Source organism: Gymnogyps californianus, chromosome 1 (genome assembly GCF_018139145.2).
Source record: "Gymnogyps californianus isolate 813 chromosome 1, ASM1813914v2, whole genome shotgun sequence".
Lineage (NCBI taxonomy): Eukaryota > Metazoa > Chordata > Aves > Accipitriformes > Cathartidae > Gymnogyps > Gymnogyps californianus.
This window is the reverse complement of record NC_059471.1, coordinates 122,014,601-122,040,441: the sequence shown is the minus strand read 5'-3', so window position 1 is coordinate 122,040,441 and position 25,841 is coordinate 122,014,601. Positions and strand designations below refer to the sequence as shown.

General features: G+C 41.0%; 1 protein-coding gene across 3 annotated transcripts in view; it reads left to right on the top strand.

The window, feature by feature from the left end:
- BBX (BBX high mobility group box domain containing) overlaps nt 1–21,182 on the top strand; it is a 146,821-nt gene extending 125,639 nt beyond the window's left edge. For 2 of the 3 annotated variants that reach the window (XM_050894680.1, XM_050894696.1), the window contains 4 exons: nt 4,614–4,703; nt 11,001–11,198; nt 11,883–12,075; nt 14,912–21,182. In XM_050894680.1, coding sequence (XP_050750637.1) covers nt 4,614–4,703; nt 11,001–11,198; nt 11,883–12,075; nt 14,912–14,999 — 569 coding nt within the window. In that variant the 3' untranslated portion in view covers nt 15,000–21,182. The remainder of the gene's footprint in view (nt 1–4,613; nt 4,704–11,000; nt 11,199–11,882; nt 12,076–14,911) is intronic. The other variant, XM_050894689.1, reaches the window with a different exon arrangement.
- The last annotated feature ends 4,659 nt before the right edge of the window (nt 21,183–25,841 follow it).

The following is a 25,841-nucleotide window of genomic DNA, read 5'->3' as shown; positions in this document are numbered from 1 at the left end:
GAAAATGAGTGGGTCAGCGCCCACCGACTCCTTCCATTATGATTGTCATGTCCAGTCCTCACTGCAGCCAGTTCTTTTCATATAAAAACACCTGAAGAACCCTGTAACGTGAAAGCTCTTTGAAATCCACATGTATAGGGGAAAATTTGAACTTTCTTAAATGAGAGGCAATTTTTTCCCCAGAGCTTTCCAAATTGTCCAAATTCTGCTCCCACTGAAATTAATGGGGGTCTTACTTCAGTGGGAGCAGGATTGAACAAGCCAGAACGCTTTGGCAAATTCTATCTCAAGCATTTTGAACTGGGAGTGTGCATATGCAATAATAATGTCACAAAATGGCTGAAAAATACAGCTATACTGAATCTGTGCAGATGGCCTGCTCCGAAATTTGCTGGAGCTGTGACTGATTTCTTTTTTTTCTTCTTTCCAATGGCATATGTGCCAAAACGTCCCACCACACAGAAGTCAGCAGTCTGCAGTGAGTCACTAATCCGCTTGTATGCAAAAATGAGCAACAGGCATAGTCATTATTTCTGCCTTGTGCCGTGAAGAAATGCTCACTTACACACTAAGCACTTCACTAAAGCTTTCATTTTGGGAAGGCAAGGAGAGGAATGCATAGTGTGTTTTTATTTGGGAAAGGGATTGTCTACAATTTTTTTGTCTGTGGCCTCTAGAACTAGAAATAAAACATCAGCTTAAAATGGATGCTTCTTTGTGGCATTCCTCTCGGTCTTAGCTCGGGGGGTTTTTTGGCTCGGTTCAAAGCATTCAGATGCCTGGAGATCACATGCCATAATGTTCCAAAGATTATGACCTAAAAATACAGCATCTTCCTCCTGAGAGATGTAGAAATGCACAGACAAATCTGTTTGTCCTGGTTTTCTTACGATCGTGTTAAAGTGTTCTGTATTTGATCAGGCCCTTTAAAATAGGGAACTTTGTGAGAGCAGAGGGAGCATATGCCCAGAAATGTAGAGGAAATGCAGTTATGGTTCATTATGTATGGTGGGTTCATTTTCTTGCCTGCTGCCTCCCCAGGCAGCTGCTGTTGGCTGTAGCGAGTATTCCCAGGAGGAAATCCCTACTGCCCTCAGTGAGCACAATGGACAAGCCAGGGATTAGCAGGTGGTTAAATCACGTGGCAACTGCTGAAGTGCTAGGGAAAGGAAGAGCCACGTAGAATATTTCCAATACAGAACGATAAGCAGGAGAAAAGGACTTACTTTACACTTGCAGATGGCTGTATAACAATAGCAAGTAAACTAACATTAAAAGTATTTTCAGCTTTCTGTAGGAAATCACATCCAGGGTCCACTGCCTAACAGCAAGCCTTTTAGGTTAGTTTTTTCAGTCATGGATTTTCTCTGGATTGAATGTTGACAAGTGGCATTTGTTCAAAGTCTTGGAGTACTTGCCTGCTGTCCCCATGAAACAGGTGTAGCCCAGCCATCCATCCTGTAAACTTTCTGCATGGGTGAGCGTGCCTAAACTGTGCCCCTGGGGCACCTGCTAGTGAGAGCCTGAAAAGGGGTATTAACTCTATCCCAGCCAAAACAGCACATGATCTCAGGAATGCCCCCTTGTTTAGCCTTTCCTACATGCAGATGTCCTCTCCGGTCCAGACTATATTTTGCCTTCTCCATATTGGTTTAATTCAGTTAGTTTCTGTTAAAAGAAAAGCTCTGGTTTTTATACCTGAATGTGCCATGCAAAGATCCTGTATTTGGCAGTCATTGGCTTAGGCCTTAATCTAAAGGCAGGATGGGATGTGGGCATTCTCAAAGAATGACCAGATAGTCTATTCAGTAATTACTAGACAATTTGTTTGTGTAAGTGTGAGAGTGATTGTAATTTGGCTTTTCACAGAGGACAGTGAGTGTATCCTCTAGTTCACTCCAAGTAGTTCAGGCAGGGGGTGTGGATGAAGTTTCTCATGGAGTCAGAAGTCACATTCTGAGGTCCGAGTATGACATGTCGACCTATTTAGCTATTAGCCCATCTTCTGTTTCACTGTGTTCATGGCCAAAGGGTATTCAAGTGTCAATGGGCACTGTCTCGCAGGAATAACAGCTAAAAGGGTAGGAAATCGGAAGTTTCCATATGAAAAGGCAGCTTCTCTTTTGACCCCACTGAAGCCAATGTCCTTGAATTTTCCATTTGGGAACAAAATTTTACATGCAAGTGGCATGTGCTTTGGAGTACCCTTCAGGTCACAGATACAAGCTTATGACAAAGGTGCCTTGGATGGTAGAAAAGAGACGAAAGACACAGGTTTCCTTCTTCACGTAATGCTTGTCATCTTTTTGTCAGTTTTTCATCTCAGTTATTCTGCTTAGAGTTGCTGGACTGGCTGACAGTCTATGATACTGATTGAAATCATCTATAGGGTGCAGACTGAGCTGTAGAAATGGAGACATCTGTGATACTTTGTAACGTGTTGCTTACTCCAAGCACCTGCAAAAATCACTTATTTCCTAATTAAAAAAAAAAATAAAAACGTCATAAGAATCATCTAGTTATGTACCTCTGCCTCTGTTGTCTTGTGGAATTGTTGTGGGAAGACTTGTCTCTGTTGATTGTGGATGAAGTGTTTGACCTTAGTCTTCAGAAAAGCTCAGTTTTTTCACTTAGGCTTTCCCTCAGCCTGCCTGAGCTTTTTTATTCCTTGTTTTGCATTTTTATTGCACTGACACTAGACTGCTTATCCAACTCTGATACTCAGGAAGCTATTGTAAAATTTGCAGAACGACACTTGCATCAGTTGGAGTGAATGTGGCCTCTTCTATTGAACTTTCTGATATTTTCTACACAAGTTCTAGTGAAGCTGTTTGGATTCAAGCTGATGTTGCCTAAGATGGTGTCTCCCTTGGAATTTATTTGGTTTGTTGTTTGACTTCTAGATTTTTGGGAGATTATTAATCTTTTCCCAAAGTTTTGATTTCTTCAGTAGTAAAAAACAAGCAGCAGTGAGCCACAAAGCCAGCGTGTACAAAATCTTAGGGTTTCTTTGCCTGGCTGGATTTTAGCTTTCTCGCAGTAATTTTCAATATTATTCAAACAGCCTAGTGTCTATGAATGGTTTTCCCCTCATAAGACTAGGTCCTTCTTCCATGTGCTACACACTTTTCTCCTTCTTTCCCTGCATATAGAGAGTCAGTGACGCAAACTGGCAGATGCATGATGTAGACTTACCTTGAGCACATGTTACTACGTGGTTGCAGTTGTGTCTCAGTAGCCAACGTGTGTGTCTGGTTCTTTTTAAGAATGAGGAGGAGTGGGGGAGGCTGGTATTTGTGGTGGGTAGAATCCTGCTCCAAGCCAGCTGCAGATGGGACGGACACCCTCTTGTTAGGCTGTAAGCCATCTTGTCACCTGCAGCGCATCTCATTTCTGTTTGGGCCGGTCCGTTCTGAGCTAGCCTGAAGACTTGCTTGCCTGCTGTATCTTTGGAAATAAGATTTTAAAGTGCAGTTTCTGAAACATAACTCCATAAAAATGGCTTTGCAGTGTAGACATTATGCGTCTGTTATGTCTATGTTGCTGTTCACTCCATTAGTGAGACAAAGGATAGCTTCTTGATGACCTCTGCTAGTGGCATACTTTGTGGTCTGATGTCACATAAGATGTCTTCTGACTACTACTAGTAAAGACTCTGCTATCAAAGTAGGAATGATACCATGAGCTGGGCATAACCTCACCTTCCTCTCCTGGGAGCTTTTACTTCTGCACTTAGTAAACTCATTCTGGTCACCAAAAAGGCAAAGGTAACTCTTGCATCCTGTGGTGGGTTGGCCCTGGCTGGTAGGTAAGTCGCCACTCTGTTGCTCGCTCACTCTCCCCCAGTGGGATGGGGGAGAGAACTGGAAGGGCAAAAGCAAGAAAAAAACCTCATGGGTCAAGATAAAGACAGTTTAACAAGTGAAGGTGGTGGGGGGAGAGAAACAAGTGGTGCAAAAGCCAGCACTCACCACCAACAACGTGATGCCCAGCCGGTCCCTGAGCAATGACTACTTTGGAGAAAACTCTCCCCCCAGTTTTATTGCTGAGCATGACGTTATATGGTGTAGGTCAGCTGTCCCAACTATGTCCCCTCCCAACCTCTTGTGCACCCTCAGCCTACTCGCTGGGGTGGCAGAGTGGGAAAGATGCTCTGCAAACACTGTTGATGCTCTGCAAACACTGTTCAGCAGTAACTAAAACATTGGTGTGTTACCAACACTTTTGGTCACCAGTCTAAAACACAGCGCCATCCAGGCTGCTATGAAGAAAGTTTACTCCATTCCAGCCAAACCCAGTACATATCCCAAAGAGAGCATATCTTTAAACAAACAAGCAAGCAAAACCCTCGTTTTATTGTATGGCTAAGCTTTCCTAAGGTCATCATTCTCCAAAATGCTTTGTATGCATTTAAGCATTGGGAGCTGATGGGTTGAAGTACAGCCTGCTGAAAGCCTCCAGAGTCCATCCTGGGCAGAAGGTCAGGCTTTGTGCTTCCCCATGAAATGGCATCCTGTATTAGTGGAAGGGGAGGTTGTATAGTACATACTGTGACTGTTGTACTCTTTTTAAAACTGCTAATTAAAAGTATGTATTATTAATGTTGTCTGTAGGTTCATTCCAGTCTCAGAAAAAGAACTTATTCCACAAAATTGTCAGCAAATGTAAGCACAGAAAGGAGAAGCTTAATGTTCCGGACACAGGTACTGGTGCATTACTTAGTTAAGGTTTTGGGCCGCCTTCTCTCTCAGTTCAGTCTCGGGGAAATGCTTCTAGACAGAGGCTACTAGGCTCTCTAGCCTTTGATTGCTTTGGTCCCTTATTTCCCTGTCTGCTTTGATTCCATTAGCTCCTGGCTCCAGTTGATCATATTACCTTATTCCAGTATGATGCTGTTTTGTTTTTAATTGGCAATTCCCTTAATTACAGTTTCCCTGCTCCAGACACCATGCAGCAGAGCTGACAAAGCAAGGGCAGTTCTGCAGTTGGCCCTGAACTCTTTATCTTCCACAGGTCCTAGCTCTTTAGTCCTTCGGTTGCTCTTATCTCCATCCCCTCTGTATCAGAGACCGTATTACTTACCCCTTTGCCAGAGCATTTATCCATGTCCCTATCTCTTCTCCCTGTGATTTCCCACTGTCTAGAGCTTTGCAGACTGCAGCTGGTCAGTATGTGAGAGCTTGTTTCTGCACCAGCTCTCAGAAATACTAAGCTAAACCAACTCTCCCTCTGTAGAAAACCTAGCCAGCTTTCTGTTTGCCTCAGATTGAAGATAACTTTGACAGTTTTTAAAGTTATGTCCTGGACTTGCTCTGCCCTCTGTCCTGCTGGTAGCTCTCCAAAGTGTTTTTCGTGTTACAATATTGTGGTGCTACATAGCTCCATACTCACAACTCTGAGGGGCATTTTCAGGTGTACAGTATGTACAGAATTACAGCTTAGCCTGCTTCCCCGGGCCCTTTGTTTATTTTTTTCTTTTGTGGTCATGTTGCCCACACTATCCACATCACACCCAGGCTGTTCCTTAGCCCTTCCACAGTGGAGTTCTCTTCCCACATCGTCCCTGTGGTGTAGAAGAGCCTCTCTGGTTCTGCTTACTTAGGTAGCTCCATGAATTTCTTCCATTTTTTTTCCCCATCCATATCTGTCTCTCTTTAAGATAATAAAGTGACTATCCCCACCTCCAGTTCCCCCAGCTACCTTTATGCTTAATATCTTTCCCTAAGGCTCGGCCGTGTCATTTCCTCTCCTTTCCTGATGCTATGTTTTGTGTTCTCTGTTGCATGTGCACTATTTTCCCACATAGGCTCTGCCAGCTCTGCTGCATTCAACAGTGCAAATATTTTGAAATTACTTGCTCTGTTATGTTGTATTTGTACAACAAACATGTTGTGGGAGTTGCTCATGAGAAGCAACTATATTGCTTCCATGCTGGTGTGAAAAAGGCATCATACATTAACATAGCTTTTATTGGGTGTCATTCAGATTTTTGTCCCTGAATTATTAATAGTCCATGTAGACAAATTAGTAAGAAAAATGGGTGTTTAAATTCTCCTGTGGGAAAAGAAACACAAAGCATTTAATACATGATAGAGTAAAAAATATAAATATCTCAAAATCTGTGAATATAAAATGTGGCTAAGCAAAATGTCAAAACCTCCATTTGATTAAAAGAAACCAGCCTGTTTTGATGTGAAGTGTGCAGTATGATCAAAGATTCAAGCCTGGCAAGTGTTGAGTACCCTGGCCTTGTTCCAGCACAACACAGAGGCATGTCCTTGGAAGTTAAGCATGTGAATAATGTCGTCGTGTCTAAACATTAAAGATGTGTCTGTGCATTTACTGGAGTAGGGCCAGTTTGCTAAGTTCCTCCCAAGACTGAAGCAAAGACATGAGGAACTTACCAGTCGTACACAGCCCACATAGAAATCATCGAAGGAAAGACAGTGGATATATATATTGATGGGGAACTGCGTTTTCTCTGAGTTAAAAGGGGAGAAAATCTGGGGTCTTGCCTACTCTTAAATGAACCACATGGTGACACTGAAAGCAAAGTGTTGATCAGAAAACTGCAGTGTGGGTATGGCTTTGGCATGCAGTGTACACCCTCACCATCATGTGCTGCCTAAGTAACTTCATCCTTTCATGAGTTCCTAGGCAGTGTGGCCCTAAACTCTTTGACTCCACTGTCCCATAATCCGCAGCATTCAAGGTGGAAATCCCAGCATCTTCATTTCAAGTCAAATATACAAGGATTTAGTGAATCAAACACTAAATGAAAATTTCTACTCCTTTCTGTGGTTAGTCTATACTTGTGGTGAGTCACAAGTAAATATGTGTGGGTTTGGGTTTTATGGAGTTAATTTTGCTGGAGGAAGGAACTTGAATATTCTGACAGCTGGAGAGGAGACACTTGGAAGGGTTGCTGTCAGCATGGGTCATGCTGGATTCATGTTTTGTTGTCTTAAAAAGTGTGTGTGTCTGTGTTTTGAATGAAGAAAAGTAAGTGCAGTAAAGGCAAATTGTGACGTGATTGGATGGATCATGTTGTCTGGGTCTGGTTTGAGTATCTGAGCGAATTTTGACTCCACGTGACCACATTGTGCGCAGCATCACCAGTGCAAATCAGCATATTACAAGTTTGCAGGTGTCCACAGAGATACAGCCCAGTAAAATACCAATGGACATGCCACAACCCCTGCTCCTCCTAGCAGAGAGCACACAGTAATGCTACTGAATATATTCAGAGATACATCACTTCCTTAGGAAGGCTGACAGAAGCACAGCTGGACCCATCCCTGTTTGGGGGGTTTGAACACCACTCAGCTGAGAGATTTATTTTCTTTCACAGTGAAGGCTTTCCGGTGGGAAGCAATACTTTAAATAACAAGGGGTAAGTCACAACCGTTGACTCCTTGCAGGTACATTTTAGTGAGCTGTGCTGAGGGTTCTTGCATGGTTTGTGTAACAACCAAATACAGTGTTGGCCTTTGCACCGGACGGACGTATACACCAGTCTTAACAGTAGCTGATGTGTGAAGGAGCACAGTCTCCTGTGGCTGGTAGAGCTAACTGCCTGCTACTGATCATCCACCAGCTCTCCAACACACACATCAGTCTGTACAGCCTTAGCGCATATGTTTGAGCAAGAACAGAAAGTGCAGAAAATTAGAATGACCTTATTTTTTTCTTTCTGCTGAGAAAGCCCTGTTGTGTGGGGCCTGCAGCCCAGAGGGAGCCAGCAGCTCTGTACCACTGTGCCTTTGGCATCCATCCAGGCTGGAAGAGGGCTGGGTCAGCTATCTACTGCCTTGTCAGCTGGTATCGCTCTGCTTGTTCGTCCCCAGCCCTTGCTGCAGCTCCATGTGCTGCCTGACCCAGCGAGTGGTATTGCAGCAGCATCCCATTGTCAGAAGAGCTGGAGTGAAGCCTTTGTATGATTTCCTCCAAGTTAGGTTTTATGTCTGCTTGAATAATAATCCATGAAGAAGTCAGTGAAACGATTTCTCATCCCAGTGTTCACTAAGACTGCTAGAGAAGAAAGAAGTAGCTCTTCCCTTCCACACCCACCCTCCACCCCCACACACACATAAAAAAATACTCATTCACTGTTCATCCTTAATCCTTCCTTCTTCAAAGCTGTATGGCAGCAATGTTGTGATGAAGTGATAAAGAGCTTGCTTTGGAGCTGGAGGAGGAAAAAAACCATAGAGGAGACTCAAGTCTCATTTCAAGGATTGAGAAACCTTAAAACATGGAGAGGGAATATGCTTGCTGCATCCTGAGTTTGTCAGCCACCTTCTGCTATTTCTTAGTCAAACGTGGCAATATAGTATACTCCTGCAACTGATCTGTTGCCTATTTTCTTAGTTTTGTGTCCTTAATAACTATCGCCTCTTTTTGTTTTTACCTTTCAAGATTTTTTCTTATCTTTAATTTCTTGAGCTTTTTGATGCATACAATATGAGAAAGCAAACAAATTTAAAAGGGAGCTGTCTACTGTATTGACCAATCAAGTTAATTTCCAGTGACCTGACATGGCCTGTAATATACAACACATGTAATTAAAAACATACCAAATCAGCTTTCTTTCTATCTTAAGTTGTTTATTCTTTGAAATCATGTCTTAATATTTTTATTAAATGTAAAAAAAAAGTGACTTTTATTACTAAGATTAAAGCCATTATAAACTCAATCAAACTAGAATTAAATAGCACTGTCAAAGTACTATCTAATTAGTGCAAATCCCCAAATCAGAATTAACAAATAGCGTTGGACTACAACCAAACCATTACATTAATACATAATCAACGCTTCTGAATTCCCAGATAAGAAATCTAGAGAGAAAGCTGCCCATTTAATTATATATTCCAATTAAGATTTTGGTCTCAGTCAGCTTATCTGAATGTCTCGCTATTAGCCCAATTGAGTTACTTGCAAGTCACATTTGCAGTCATTGGTGCTTCTACTTAATTGGACTGTTACAGGGCAGATCTTTTCTTGTGATTTCTCTTGCTCTCTTTACAAAAAATAAGTTTCACAGCATAGGTCTGCTCTGGAAAGGTTAGCAGCTATAGCTAAACACTGAGAAAAGCTAATCGAAGCTGTGTGCTTTTTTTAAACAATAAAGAGCATGCACGAGTTCAAAAATGTTTTACAAGAGAAGATACAAAGGTGAATTAAGAACATAAAGGAATTAAGGTTTGGAACATTTCCACATGTTTTTACACATATGTACTAGATCTGATTGTAGTCTTATGCCATAAAAAATTAAAAGGGCAAAGGGCAACAGCTAACAAGATAAAGTGTGTGACAGCTATTCTCTTCACCCAGTCCACATCCTCGCATAATTAACAGTTAAAGAAGCTAGCAAAAGACAGAGGTTATATTAGCCATATCTTTGACTAGGAAGCTCATTAAATCTACAAAATAAACAATAAATAAACAGTAAATACACACTAAAATGAAAGAGGGCAAAGTCCCTGCAGACTGCTTGGCTGTCGTGCACCGTTTGTGGGATTGGGTGCTCCTCCGTGACACAACTAGTCTCAGTGTAGGAGGTTGGTCTTCCTCAGTGCTGAGCCATTCCGAAAGAGCAGGTGTTTGCACTCCAGCTTGAGTTTTGTGTGTCTAATTTTTGCTGGTCCTACCACCCGGAAAGTGAACAAACGGGTCTTAAACATATCTTTAAAATGGGAGGAAAGATTGAAGGAAACTGCAGGGAAGAGAAAGCTAACTGTAGACACAGTAACAGCTGTGAAATATATAAAGGACTGTGGTGAAGAGATGGGATATAACCTGATGGGTAGTAAAGAAAATAACGAGTTGAAAATGCAGCAGGGGAGATGAGGTGCAAGCATTAGGAAAAAATATGTAAACACTCAGGATGGCAGTGCCCTGGGAAAAAATACCCTGAGGACTTGGTGCGGATGCCATGAGTGCTCCCGATTTCAAAACAGGTTAGACAGGCATCTGTAAGAAATGAATTGGGCATTCCCTTTGCTACCTGTAGTCTCTTTCTAACCCTAGAGTGCAGTTATCTTAGGTGGGGTAGGCCTCATAATACTTTCATCACAGGAGTAAAAAAGATGTCCCAGATTCAGTTTATGGAGTGGTGATACCCTATGGTATCAACAGTATGGCTTATTAAATCAATGGAAATTACAAACAATTGATGACTACGCACTGATCTCAAACTTTGGAAGCTTAAATACACTTCATGATTGCTGTCTGACCACTTTCTTCATGAACAAGATTAAAGTGACTGTTTAGTCAGGTGGAAATTTGTCTTCGTGTTCCAATTCAGGGCAGAAGGCTGCTTTGAAACGCCAAGACTGGTACTGTTGAGAAAAATTCAAACTGTTCCTTTTTCACTCTCTGACTTTACGTAGGCAGTATTTCCATCACAGTATTTTATCCCATGCTTACTTCCTTTTTTTAGCGTTCTTGTCTTCAACTGTGATCCAGTTCTGCTTTTGTATTTGCTGCCTTTTGGGTGTTTTTTAAGGTTTGTTGTTTTGTACAAGGCAGCATTTCCCTCTGCTTAGAGGAAACGACATATAGTGACTATAGAGAGAAGACTGGGGGTTAGTCAGGAGTTCTTGAATTCTGCTTGTGAGTCCGTCTGTGAGCTAAGATAAGCTTACGTGAGGACCATTATTGTTCATTAAATGCATTTTGTCTCTTAGCTACTTGCTGGCATCTTCTGTTGCAGAGCATTTTATACAGACTGTTTGATACCCTGCTTCCGCTGATGTGCTACTGCCTGTCTCACAGTTTCCTTTGCAAATACTAGAAACTTGAACGCCTGGGATATCTTTGAGAGCTGATGCTACTATTCCCCTGCAAATATCTGCAGCATTCGGATTATATCTTGCCATTGGTTATGCTCTGAGTACCTGTGAGGGAAGGCTTTATGCAGATAGATGCAAAATGGTAAATGAGCATAGCTAGTAGCTGAATTATCCTACATGTAAAACTGCATTTTTGTCCTCTTTCAGCCATACTTTCAGAAGACAGAATTTCCAGTGAGTCTGCCTGGAAGAATAAAATTTCTATATCTGCCCTAAACACTCCAGAGCCAGCCATGATGCATGAGCCTTTAGTTGGCAGCCAGAAAAGGAAAGCAAGGAAAACTAAGATCACTCATCTTGTCCGAACAGCAGATGGTCGAGTGTCACCAGCAGGAGGGACACTAGGTAAGGAAATGGGAGTTTAAATTTTGTTAAAATTGAATGGTTGGAGAAGGTTTTGGAGTACGAGCAACCTGTCAGGGAAGTATTTTTCAGTTAGTTTCGTTTCTTACCTGCTTAGAAAGGTCATTCTTTAAAATACAGGTATCAATCAACTGGGAAATCAGTGAGTCTATAATGGCCAACTTTTTTTGTTTGAATGCCTAAATCTGTCTTCTCTCCTTGGATATTTCTCTCTAAGAACTGAGAGCTGATACAGAGAGAAGTGGAAAACAGTTACCTTTCATAATTTGTTTCCAGTTCTGCAAAGAAATTACACTATACCTAGTTATAGGATGTAAAAATGAATTCCATAATATGACAGTGAATGCCACAGTCCTTGCAGGAGTCCTCTGCACTTAAGATAATATTTCAGGACTTCTGTATCTGAAACATACACAAAAGCTCTCTTGCCTGATCTAAAAGATCAAACTCAGTTGAATGCAAAATCAATAAACTGCTTCATAAACCTTAGTGTTGTGCTGCTGCCAATAGCTTGGGTCAGAAGAGGTTGCAGTATGAATCAGATTACACTTGCAAAATCAAAGTCCTAAATGTAAAGATTCTGTTAACACCAGACTAGTCATTGTATCGATGGGCTGCTGTGAATTTAAGTGCTAGATTTGCAAGCTTAACTTTCTTTTATTGCAGAGGAGAAGCAAAAAGAGCTGCCACAAAGTACTCTTCAAAAAACATCAAGTGCAGAAACAGATTGCAACAGTGAATGCTCCAGAAATGCAGAGACAGAAGAAAATCATAGTATTACATCAGATATGCCAGCAGTGTCTGCATTTTTTAGCTTAGCTGCTCTGGCAGAAGTAGCAGCCATGGAAAATGTACACAGGTATGGTTTTGTTTTCCCCTTGTTGTCTAAGTGAATAGTATGTGGCTGCCAGCTTTTTCAGAAAGCATGGGAATTGCAGACTGTTTAATTTGGCCTGTGTTTCCTCTTCCACAGCTTTCTATGAATGTCTGTTTTACACTACTTGCTTAGTAGTGTTAAGTTTTCACCTAAATGACAACGTAATCTATTTCAGTAATCAGTAAAATGGTCCTCCTTGGTAAGCTTACCTACCAATTTTTGTATATAAACAGGTTCATATGTTCCTTGGGATCCTGATGATTGAGGGTTTCTAATTATCAGATGCCATTTGTCAGATAATAGCAGATTTAAATAGCTATTGCATGCTGATTTGCATTTTTCAGTGGCCTGACAGTGTGGAGAGAATTTCATACGACTTCAGCTGAAGTTTTTATGCTGAACATGGCTGAAGGAAGCTAACTTGTTATTTTTACTCTTGTGCTTTGCTGTATAGGAGGCAAAGTGTCTGCAGAATGTCATGGGGCAGAACAGTTCTGGGTGATGAAAGTCATGTTAGTTTGGGTTGGTCCTCTCAGTTACCGAGTAGGCCATCCACACAGACAAGGTGGAGAATGTGCAGGTTACTTAGGTCTGTTGGATTAGCTCAGCGTGGTCAGATCCTGCATCCTAGACCTGTGATGGGATGAGATCGATGACAGCAAGTCCTCCTTGGCTATTAATTATCCAGTATTGTTCTTTGATGCTGCAGCTTATTGGAGGTGAAACCCCATCCTTTACTGCAGTGGAAAGTCAGTGAGGAGATGCTGGGACAGTTTGAAACCATCACAGCCTCTGCAAATGGCATTTGACAGATTGCTGGTTGCCTAAGAACCTCCACAAGGCAGCAGTTGATGAAACCATTCACAAACTCAGTTTACTGTTGATCTCATGGCCCCCAATCAAGCAACCCCGTCCTGTGTGTTCACGCTGCGCATCAAACATTAAAAGGCTTTTTAGAAGCTATGGGGCCCTACAAGAAAGAAAGTCAGGTGAACCCAGCCTGCTAGCTCTTCTCTGCAGAAGCTGTTGTCCTGCTTAAGCAACGTTGTTTTGGATGAGAAGTGTTTTCCCACTACAGTCAGCCTGGCCTTTCCTCCCAGTTTTGCAAAACAAGTGTCTGCTGTCAAGACAGCAAAAGGCTGAACTCGTTTCTGTCATCATCTGTGGTCAGAAGCCACGAAGTGGGACTTGGGGAAGTGCTGTGCTAAGCTCTGCTCTCACTCACACCCTTGTGGTTTCATTGATTTCCGTTAACACTGACCAGAATTGCACCAGAGCAACAGGATTCGCTTCGCTGTGGTTTTTCCCTCTTTGTTCCTCTAAGAGTTCTTGTGCTCCTCTTGTCCGTGTTGAAGAGAGCTAATGTTTTACATAGCCTTCTGTTTGGGTCTGTCTTTCTTACTCCCACCTTTTGTCATCTCATCATGCAGCTAGAGCAATGCAGCACCTTCCATGAGGCCTAAAACACCAAACCAGCAAATGTCCAGCAACTGTTGCAAATTCCAGCTTGTAATCACCCCTGGGGGAAATGACAAGAGGGAAGGACTCTTTCCCAGTAGAAACTTAGCCATGTCTCTCGCAGACTTGGCAAATGGAAGTCAAAACCTAGATCTGATGGGCTGGATGCTTCTGTCATTTCTACTCCGTCAACTGTTTGTTATCTTTTGCAACTTACTTTTTTATTTGCAAATAGCTGGAAATGAGAACAGCATTAGAGGTTTGCTTGATGTGTTTTTTCAGTGTCTGAATTTAATAATTAAATAATTTTACAAAGCCTTGGGCCATGGAAGCCAAACTCCTTTTTAACTGTAATTAGAGCTTGTCTGGAAGTGGCAGCGTCGTTTTCATTTGAAGGCTTCTGTTTAGCTTTATTTACCTTGTGCATGCCCCGGTTAAGCGCTCTGAGCCTGAGCTGCGTTTTGTGCCAAGGCCACTTCATTGCACTCCGGTTGTGCGAAGCATGTTGGTACCTCCGTTTCTCCTGGGGTCTTAGCTGTGCCAGAGTGAGGTAGAGTGGCCCTTGTGTAAATAAGAAGTGGGCCCCAGATTTTCGTTGCTGCAAATGACACATACTATAACAAAAATAGAACCCGACTTGTGAGATTAGATAACAGGCGGTGACGTGCTTTGTGTATGTATTTTAAAAGACAAGCTGCAAAGGAGCTCTCCCAAGTCCATCTGCTACAATGATTGATGTTGATTTCCAGCACATAATTCTGGTGCAGTTTATTTTTATGGTACCCTGCGCCAGGGGATCATTTGTAAATTAACACTGCTGTAGTAATGAAAGAGATGTTGTGCTGGGCTGATGAAGTGTTAAGTCATGAAACTTGGAGTAATCCCAATGTGCAACTCTGCTGTTGGGTATATTTTCATACTGCTTAAAAGCTGGCTATTGACTCGCATTAATATGACATGCCTCTGTGCATTTGCCTTCTTTTGCCACACACGAGCTGTACTCTCTGCTTCTGAAGGCTGAAGCCACTCCCTTACAAAATGAGTAACAGCATTGTGCTGTTAACTTACTCTTTAGCCGGGCGTTTTGTTTTGTGTAGTCAAATACCATCACGTCTTGGTTTTGCCTGACTTTGCATTGTGTTGCAGGTTTTCCTCAGGATATTGTGTTACTGTTGCAGGAATACCTCTAAAAAGAGCATGTAACAGCGGTATGCGGGCATCTGTAGCAGCAGGAAGTTATGGTGCTGTACTGTTGGATGTTAAACCATATCATGTGCTGCTTTCCATCCTTTCTGGTCTGATAAAAGCACCTCCTGTGCTTCAAATAATGATGGGTGGCTTTTCTTTTCTTCTTTTGCAGAAATCAGAGGGCCACACCTCTCCCACATGACGGACAGCCAAATGAAATGTCTCAGGCTCCAGTGCTTATTTCCTGCGCTGACCAGTGAAGCTCCACTTCATTGTAAAACATTGTGCTTTACCTAATATCCTAGCCTTGTCTTTACCAAGGGAAGCTAGTCAGTCCATATGATGGAAACTATAGACTGCAAGCAAGTGCTTATTGCTCTGAGTGGCCCAGAATTCACTGGAAGCCAGACGTTAGCAACTTGGGTCAGGTCCTCAAATCGGAACCCAGTATGTAGGAGGGTGATATTGTCTATTAATGAACAGAAATGGAATGATCCCAGAGCTTGCTTTCTATTGAAGGCTTTTAAACAGTAAATAGGTGGTTGGTGTGAAAAAGGCTGCCTTTACTGTTAGCTCACACAGCATCTCTTTTACCAACCAGAGAGTACGGCAACTAGTTTCGTATAATACCTAGTTATTCTAAATGAAAATGAAAAAAAAAAAAAAAAAACCAACAACAACAAAAACACTGACGCACTGCACTAGTTATTATTAGATATTCTTAGTCATTTTTGTACATGAAGATTTAAGTTCTAAGATGGTTTATATTAATAGGTTATGCCTACGTTTATATTGTAGAATGAATTTAAAACCTGTTCCAGAGAACTCAAGGCAGCCTGGACAGATGTACCATTGTTAGCGGTGTTTGGGCAGCCATGTGGTCCAGATGTTCTGCACTTTTATATTTGCCACCGGAGTGGTAGAGTTTACTGGCAAAAATTCTGACAGGCTATGTTTGGGTTTGTTTCTTTTTAATTTAGCTTTGAATAACCAGGATGATGTGCATTAGAAAAAGGAGTGGTGTATGGAAAAGAAAATACTGCAGATAATTGACTTGTCTTTCATGCCTTGGAGGGTTCCTTTATTTTTGCATAGATATCTGAGCGACTTGGTGAAACTTTCGTGTAAACAAAAAGTACTGCAAATGCATTTTTCAAAAGTGACCTTAGTATTATTTCACTGTTCTGAAAAACCTAAACCCATGACTTTTCGATATACATGTACACCAATACACATACCTTTTACATTTTACAGACACTGGCATTGTTGTAGTTACTATGCACAGTCCAAATCAGCTTCAGAGTTTGCGTAAAGGGCCGATTACAGTTTGTGTTGGTAAAGTGGCAAGTTGTATACAGATAAACTACAACCGAAGAGTAATGTTTGACTGAATTCAGACTACCAAACAGATCCATCTGCCAGTTTCTGTCTTTGCTTATGTTGAATTTTTGTGTTTTGCTCTCATCAATACATCCCAAAAGCAGGCCAAATGTATCACTTGACCTGTTACCTTCGCTATCTTGACTTACACTATTGTATAACCAAGCATCGATTCCTACCAATAGATGCAAAACGATCACTAGTAATTGATCTAAAGCTACAAATTCAACAGGGTACTTCTTCTATAGCACAAGATGTTTCCCTACTTTTTGCATTGTAGCACAACAATTTACCAAATTGGACTCCAGCAATAATTTTCTATTAGTCTTCGTCACACCGGCTGAACTTTTGATAGTATTAGATTGAGTTTGAAGTTCTTTGAATTAAGTCTTTAAATGATGCGAGTTTACATCATTCTATCAGGCATTCTTATTTATACTTGACTGAATTGAAAATGTGTTTTGGGGTTATTTTGTAACTAATTTGACGTAATAGCCATATGGACAGTAACTCTATTAATGCTTGCTAGGTTTAGCCTTTCATTGTTGTAGTTAAGTGAAAGACTTTGGTTCAGTGTCAGGAGACAATATACAACATACCACATGAGTTGTAACAAAGGATTAAAGGTCGGACAAAAGGCAGGTAGCTGGGGAAGAACCATCAAGGATGCATGTGTTGGAAGAAGGGAACAACAACAAAAGAACAACAAAATCTATGAGCCAATGAGTCAGTGAAAAGGCTTTTTAAAAATTCAGGTGAATATATGACTAAGAGCCCCTAGAATGCCATTGCAGCCTATGGCAGTATTTTTAATAAGATTTTATTAAAGTTTTATAAGTTATTTTAACAAGACAGGAAAAACGTAGAAGACTTAAAACTGTTGGGTCACAGCAAGGTGGCTGTTGGAGTTTTGGACCACTTTATAATTAGCTGAAATCCAAATATGTTACAGTGCAGGCCGTTCACGTTGACAATGGTACTAACTTATTTCTCTAGAAACCTTTAGAGTAGATATATTTTTGTCAAAGCACCCCATCCTTCCTCGATTTAAATTTCAATATTGTTCCTGAAGATATTTCTGTATATTAAAGGTACCTTTTTTAAAAGAAACAGAAAATTACTTTTTTCTATATGAATTAATATCTTACTTGATCTGCTTTTCCTTGACTTTCCCTTAGAGAGGGGGTAGGGTTGGGTCAGTTTACTGGATATGACTGTTTTCAGATACTTATAAACCTTTTTGTAGATATGCTTAATTTTTAAGCGATTAGGCACTGAGAGTAGCAGAAATCCTGCAAAGCTTTATAGTTCACTAGGCATTTGCCTTTGTTGGTTCTCTGAGTGATGTCTTGATTTCAATAGCTAGAATTTTCCCTGAATCTACTAGAAGGGGTATCAGTATTTTCAGGTAACAAAGTCTGTTAGCACAACAAAAATTTCAGACCAATATCTTACTGTATTGGGGTTGGGTTTTTTCCTTGTTTGTTTTGTTTTAATTTTTATTAATTTCAGCTGCTTTCATTTTGGAAAATCTTATTGCTATTGTGTGTACTTCAGTATACCAGCAAACACTGTTACCCGTTAACACATTGTCCACAAATGCCTCTAGAGAAGAAATTGTTGCACCTTATGTATATCTCAAGCAAACCAAAATATGATGCTTTTCTGCTTTGTTTATTCTGAATATGTTGTATCATACTTTACTGAACCCATTTTAACTTAGCTAAAGCTATCGATATTTATGCCTTTCACGTTATTTTCTGGATCTGAACCTGTGTATAAATCTTTCTTTAAAAAAAAAGAAAAGCATTTACCGTAGTCGTCCTCTGTGACTTATCCATGGGAGGGGGGGAATCTTGTCTCAAGTGTAAAATGCAGTACTGTCCCAGTTTTCCTTGGCTTTTATTTATTTAGTGATCTTTGATATTTCATATGTAGTTTTGAGGTATACAAAATACATTGTCGTAGCCGAAGCTACAGATCTAAGCAGCTGGGAGAAAATTACTGTAATGTCTTCTTAATTGTTCTAGTACTGTATACAAATATGGGAAAAATGTTCTGCAGAACATTTGAGATGCAGATTCTTATCCCCACAGTAGGTTATTTTCCAGATATTAGACCAAATCAATCAAAACTCAATGATCTTAAAGGTCTTTTCAAACCTAAATGATTCTATGTTTCTATGATTCGAAAAACATCTATGGATATTACTTAATGCTCTGCTTATGGCAGTAACTACCCCTTGAATGTGCTGTGATTTCAGAAATAGAATATATTTATTTAAGATGACTGAATGCTCTTTTATACTAATACAATATCCCAAAGTCATGAGCAAGAGACTTCTTGGTAGTTTGGGTTTCTATTTTATAGCATTGGTGCATGACTTTTGAAATTAAAGTGATAAGCGTTGTTGGAAAGGGGCACAGGAACAAGGGACTGGTAGAAGCGTGTGAACTTGTGGTGTTTAAATTCCAGCTTTGGTCCTTATTACTTGGGTGAAAGCTGCCTTTGTAGCACAAGGCTGAAGAGCACTGCAGTGTGTATCAAGTAGAAACCCAAGAGGGTTGTAACTCACATCAGAACAAGGGAATGCCTTATAGTTTGGATGCTCTCTTTTGGGACAGGATATTAAATTGAAGCTGTTTTAATTTCCACTGCCTGTTTAGCTACTGTACGGATACTGAACAGACTGAAGGCAACAGTTGTAGACGTGGGACAGCTAAGAGAGGGTGAAAGGAAAGCTGGCCTTTGTTCTCAGTGTGGCAAAGCTATGGCAACAAAGGGGAATTAGGAAGAAAGATAGATGTGTATATATATGCGTGTGTATGCGTGTGTGTGTGCGCGCCTGGGTGTGTACATTCTGAAAAAAAGAGTAGGAAAAAGAAAAACATGATGGGTCTACAAGAGACTATAATGTATGTTGACCCTTTGAGTGCACTCCCTGTTTTTGAATGCTGAGTCTAATATGGCTACCTCTACCAAAAGACTACTTTTGTTAACTTCCATTTGCTTTCAGGCTTGATCGTGTAATCTTTTCAGCCATTGATACCATTTGTATATCACTGTGTGGTTTACTTTCCAAGAGCAACATTTATATAGCACAGACAACGTAAAGGCTGAATATACAGTGGTAGCCAAACTATATTGCTGGAGCATTTTTGTTTAACCTCTGCCATAGTCATATGGGTTGCAGGATGTGGGCCCGCTAGCTCTAGTTGGTTCAGTGAGATTGGCTTTTGTAACAGCAGAAAATGCAGTGCTCGTGGAGTGGTGGACTTCAGATACTGCCAGAGGTGACGCAGTAAGCTAAATGCTGCTCTTGAAACTTATTCTGGAGTTTGTTTGCAATCCTGATTTTGCAAGGAAACATAACTGTGCAACTTGTGTGTTGTACGCCATACGTTATCCATTAGGTGCCGTTTGTTTGCCGTGCTTGTTCAATAGATTGTAGAGCTCCTAGGTATCTTTGCCATGTTTTGTAATACTTGTGGCATTCTCCTTACCTTGTACATATTGTGGAACTGTCACCTACAGCTGCCAGGATGCTGAGGCACTTCAGGACACTGAGCGCTGTGAACGAGTGCATTTAGGCTGTGAAAGAGTTACTTGCCTCCTCCCCTGAATTCCCCAATAAAAAGGCACAGTGAGGTTTATGCTCTCACCTAAGTACTATTATAGTCATTTATATACTCAGTATTTTCTACTGAATTGACAACTTTGAAGAAGCTTATGAGATGGATGTATATTTTATGTTCCCCCACTAATTCTTCTAAGGCAGAAATCTAGGAAGACTTGACATGAGGTCTCCGCTCAGCAACACACCTAAGCTTACGCTGAAAACCATCCTTACTTAAGGGGTAGCATTGTTGTCTGCACTGTGACAGTGCAGGAGCCCCGATTATGGACCACTACGCTCTTGGAGTTAAGCTTGGGCTTGTGTGATGTTCCTGGGGGAGGCATGTCATTGTGACCTAGGGCCTTCATTGACATGGAATTTTAAAAACGACTGCGAATAGTGTAACATTTGTTGAGTTCTTCCAAAGAATTGTATTGTAGTTTCTGGGTCTTGACTGTTACCATATACCAGCAGACCCACACTGTACTCTACTGGAAAAAAACACACCTGTACAGGCTAACTAACCAGGCTTCCCAATGTAATGGTCTAATCTACTCTTTTCGCCCCTACAGCTGAAACCTTATTTTCCCACACACTGCTACACTTTAATCAGTGGTTGGGGCTTTGAAGGTGACAAAAGCAAGAGAGGCGTATGTGTGCATGTGTCTGTGTGTATGTGTACATATGCATACATGCACACACATCGGAGCGCAGTGACTTGGAACATGTTCTCTGTACAAAAGTGTTCCCATGTTAGGTCATAAAACAATATGAGGTTTCTCAGACGATAATTTTCCAGCTTTCCTGCTAGATTTTGGTCTCTTTCCTTCACATTGCACCGTAAGGTGTGATTTTCAAAAATCACACTTGAAAAAAACCACAGATCCTGCTGACCTGGATACTATGAAAACCTTCTTTCTCAGCAGTGCTTGCTTTTAATAACCAGTATCTGTTGACAGTTTTAACACAACTGATTTGCTATGATCTTTCTTCCTAGAGCCCAATCCTTCAACTTTTATGCTCACACATAATTCCACTGAATTTTGACCCAGTATTTGGCTTTATTCTCTCCAAAGCTTGGTGTAAACATGCCTTACAATAGTTCATCTCCATCAATGGTATAACAGAGCTACTGCCTTCTTAGATGTGTGTAGTTAAAAGTCAATAAGCACATTTATAGAATGTCATAGTTTCTTCAAAAACCTCTAATTTGATATTTTTAAGTGCACATGTTAAGTCATGTGTATAACATGCTAAAGTACATTAAACTGTGATAATGAAACTGAATAAAATATTTAATAAAATATTTGAAATATTTCATAAGGACCTTCAAATAGATTTCTTTATGTTCATTCTATTTTGGTTATCTAGTGTGTGCCTGTAAACAGTTTCCCATTTAAAACTAATGATTGCAAATAAATACTATTCAAACAGAGCTTCTTTGATACTTCACCTGCTTTACTACCAAATGATTGTTTACTTCAACATATGGCTGAGTTAGCAGTATTTGCAGATTTTTTTTTTTAGCTACAGTATGAATTTGTTGGCTTTTTTGTACTTAAAAAGAAACAGGCTTGTTTTCCACCTGAAAATGGAAGATGCCAAAACTCAGAGATGGATCCTCAGAACTGTAAGCTGTAGTTTCCTGTCAGATCATCCATTCAACTTCTACACAATGACTGTAAAGATGTCGCATATTTTGCAAAGAACTTCTGCCCATTTGTTCTTGCTTACACGTGTCTATAATGGGAGCTTCCATTTTATTTTTAAAAACTTCTGAGCCTGGTTCAGCAGTGTTGACATTGTTGGAAAGATCCATAGACCCATGCAAGTGCCCCAGAATTCAATGGATTTATATCGGCATAAAGCTGGAGATTGTGGGACAGAGGGAGCCAGGACTCAGTGCAGTTAGGGTGTAGGAGAAAAGTGCCTTTTCTCCTGAGCTTTCCAGGTATCCACTTTGTGTTTCTGGATTTTGTCTTTGCACAATTGGGAAGCTCATTTATAGTCCACACAAGTATAAGAGAAGTCATCTCACGTGAAGGAGCCCTTGTTATGTTTTCGGTCTTTGAACACTAAGAGAACTTACTCAGAAATGGATTCTCTTTTAGAAATAAGTAGCAAGCGTCATCAATGTTTAAACTTAAAGGTCCCCACCACTTTGGAAACGTATTTAAACCAGGACTCTGTTTTGCCCATATATTTTACCCTCTTGAGGCTTGAAAATTAGACTGTTGGGGATCTTGTCTTTTCCTGTCCTTGGATGCCTGAAGCCTCCTTGATTGCAGTGTATTTTTGTGATCACAGAAGACCCAAGTACAGGCTTCATGAAGCCAGTAGACACCGGTTGTTCATATGGGAGCAGAACTCCTGTCCCTGAGTCAAAAGTAGCAGAAGGGAAGCCTTTAGGTTTATGGTTTTTTTAACTATGTGCCATCTACTCGGGGAAGAAGAAATGTGCGCAGTCTTGCACTGCCTTTACTGGGTACGCATCAGTGTGTCTTCAAAGAAACACCAGGAATGGAAGAGCTTTATCATTAAAGGCCATGTAAAGATCATACTTGGGGAAGGAAGAGAAAAGCTCTGATTCAGTAAGCAAAAAAAGCTGGAAGAAATCTTAAGAAGTATATATTCTCTCAGTATAGTATGCCCGGTCAGGGACATTGAAGTAACTATTCTGCTTTTTTTATTACCAAATTGCCTTAAAACAGTCATCTTCATTCCCCAAACACCCATCTTTTCTCATCTGCTCTAATTTTGTTCTTCCAACAAAAGACCTGCTGAATTCAGCTAACTCTCAGTGCATCTAGATCTGGTTTGTTACCCAGCTCTCACTCATGTTGCTTCTTGCAGCTGCATGGCACTACACTGACACTTTCTTAACTGTCAGGTAAGATAAATTTCCACTAATACTTTTGGAAAAACACGGGGCAGAAAGGCATCATCCTCCTCAAACGCCACACTTCTGCCAGGCGCTCCGATGTTCTCCCCTCAGTACCGTTTGTTGGGTCCTTCTTGTCGTTCATCCCAGAGTTTTTTAACATGCAGCTAACCCTACTTTCAAACAGATTATTTTTTTCCTCCAATGTGACAACATTAAGTGAGACACACAGTATACTTGAGCGTACCATAACCATGCTATATACCAGCTTGTGAAGCTGTCGATTCTTCAGTAGGACACTAGCACTTTGTAAAATACGAGATGCGTTCCTATATCTGCTGCAAAGTTCTGTTTTGTTTTGTTTTCAGAAATAAAACCTGTAAGATATAACGCCTATCATCTATTCAGTGTCAGCTTCTTTTTGTGGACTGTTCTTGGCACAGCAACAGTAAGAAACTGGGCTCTAATATAGTTGTATTTAAAATGTACTTTAAATTTCAGCTAGGCTTCATTGGTTACTTTCTGACAGGAGAAGATAACGTTAGATCTTCAGCAGAAGTAAGCTAGCGCAAGATGTAGCTGTGTCAACCCCAGCTGAAATTTCAGTTGAAAATCTGGCCTATATAAAGCGATACAAGAAGTTTATTCCATATAGAGCAGCACTTCAGCATATTCGTCAGCCCATGAAACAAGAGGACCTAGTTGAAATAGACCCAAAAATCAAACCAGTTGAGTCAGAATGTCAGGCTTAGCTGCAAAGTGTAATTTTCTGAACGCGAACACCTAATACTTCAATCCACTCTGTAGCATTTGTTTTTTTACTTTTGTTACCTTAGTGTTTGGATATGGAGAAGTAACAGCGAGAGTGTCAGGTGCATTTATTACAGTTTGCACACTAAGAGAAGGGCAGTGTTGCCATCAAACAACATCCAGTTTAAGGAAAAAAAAAGAGGGGGGAAAGAAAAAAATTGAACTCTCAGGAGATGTCCTTCCGATCCAAAAGTATTTGGAGTACATCTTAAAGTTAGATATATGGCCCACCAAAGGCTTCCCAATCATGGCAGAACATCAGGCTCCAGTGAGATCAATCTGAGCATGAATTCCCTTCCTTCCAAGGTCTGGGTGGGTTCCCTTAATACCTGGTCAACACCTAGAGTTATGATCTCATTTCAGGCTTTCCTAGTATAAAAAGTCTTGATTCCTACATGTTTTCATGAATGAGATTCTTAAAATGATATTGCTGCTGGAGGTCTTAAGACTCAGCAGCATGTTGCCAAAAGTTTCAAGGTCTAGCATCTCAGATGCCAACCTCAGAAAGTTTACCATAATGGGATTTCTGTTCTAATTGGGGCCCTCTAAGTGCTGCTGTTTTGTCACTGTGGATTATTAAAACATCTTACCATCTTTCAGGAGTTAAGGAGAATTTGGAAGTCAGATAGTCCCAGTCTGTCAGTAATTTAAGATACTTGGTTTCAGTGTCGATGTCCAGTAATGGTGGCTTTTGTAATGCCACTAACTCTTTCTGCAGTGCTAGCTCTGAGCTATGCACACTACAGTAAACCTGGGATCTTGAGTTTGTGTCTTTTCAGTCTGACAAAACTGGTGACTGATTCAGATGGCTTGCAGCACGCCATTGCCGTTAGCGTAGGTCAGGGTGATGTCATTTGAAGCAAATTCATTGCACGTCTTTCTCTGACAGACAGACCGTTCCCTGTTAACATTCTGAGATGTTCCATCTGGTTTAGTCCTCACTGGCTTGGTCAAAGACCCGTTCTTGCCTGTGGGTGAACCTTTCCAGGACTCCCAGTTGTGGCGTTTGTCATGAAGCAGGGCTCTGGCAGAGGGAGGCCCTTTCACCACAAGCCTCCCAGCCTCTCCCCTTCAGGAGAGCATAGTGTATCTATGCGACAACAACTTTGTCCGCCCAGCTGGGATCTCTTCTTGCCTGCAGCTGCTCAGATTATAAATTTTTGTAAAACAAAGAGAAACAAACCCAGCTGGGAACTCGACGGTAAAGTCAGACCTTCATGAACTTCCAGGTTGCGGTAGGCAGTAGTTTTGAGAGTGAGGGGTGTAATGCGTCTTCAGTTAGAGCAGCTATGTAAATTGTGTGCAGAGATTGACAGGTTAGAGCAACAAAGCTGGGTTTCCTTTTGTTTTGAAGAGCAGTGTTTTCTAATGGAAGTAAGGTGGCAGGGAAATTACCATCGCAGCAGATGGACTATTTCATTGTCTTCAAGAGGTTCCAACTTCAAGAGCGAGGTTTGCCAACCGGTCTAAAAAAAGAGAGGAGAAATTGCAGTTCTAGTCTGTGGCTTGGAATGGATGCTGTGTTTTCCTTCAGTGACTGTAGCGCTAATTTTTCAGTCAGAAGTAATACGAGAGCTACGTGAGGTGTGATGCAGTTCTAAACCATCCCATTTGCTTCTAGATGACAGATGTATTTGGCACATGGCATAAGTGTTGCTAGCAAGTGCTTCCCTGCATGTACGTCATAAATAATAGCAAGTGTTCGTCATCATTTTAATCAATGCTTAAGAAAATTCTTCCTGCTGTCTTTCAAGAAAATATATTGTGCTTGGCTGGCACAAGGCATAGTTTTACCCTGGAAAGTAATGGAGGGAAGCATTCACTATGTGACTGTTTAATCTCGGTACATAATTTTTTTCAAAACATCTTTACTAGTAACTATCTGTCATGTACCATATTTAGGATATAGTTAATTCAGCTCTGGGATCTTTTGAAGTGAAGGTGACTACTTAATTCTCATGCAGAAATCCACACCAGCAAGGGAATCTCTTAGGGGTGAAGGGTTGCTAAAGGGTGCCGTATGCAAATGCTAGATCTCATAAGATGTAGGACATCATACAAGATGTATGATTGCAGACCCAGCAGCCAGGCTGTTGGCAGGTATCAGCACAGGTTCACAGTGTAATTGTGCTGACTTGCATGAGGGGAAAACAAAAGAGCCTATGGTTTAAACATCAAGACAGCTGTATTTAAAACCCATTTGATTCACTGAGTCTGACATATTGTCATCAGCACTATGTGCTCTTGCCAGAGGGAGTTTGAGGGTTGCTGCGGTGGGAGGCTCCATTGCAGTGCTGCTTGTCCTGAGCATTTGCTGTTCGTTGGTTTTCTGCAGTTCAGCATTTTTAACTTAACCCTGGCTCTAAAGATGGTCACGGGTGCCTAGATCGGTCACAGCTGTAGTATAGTGATACT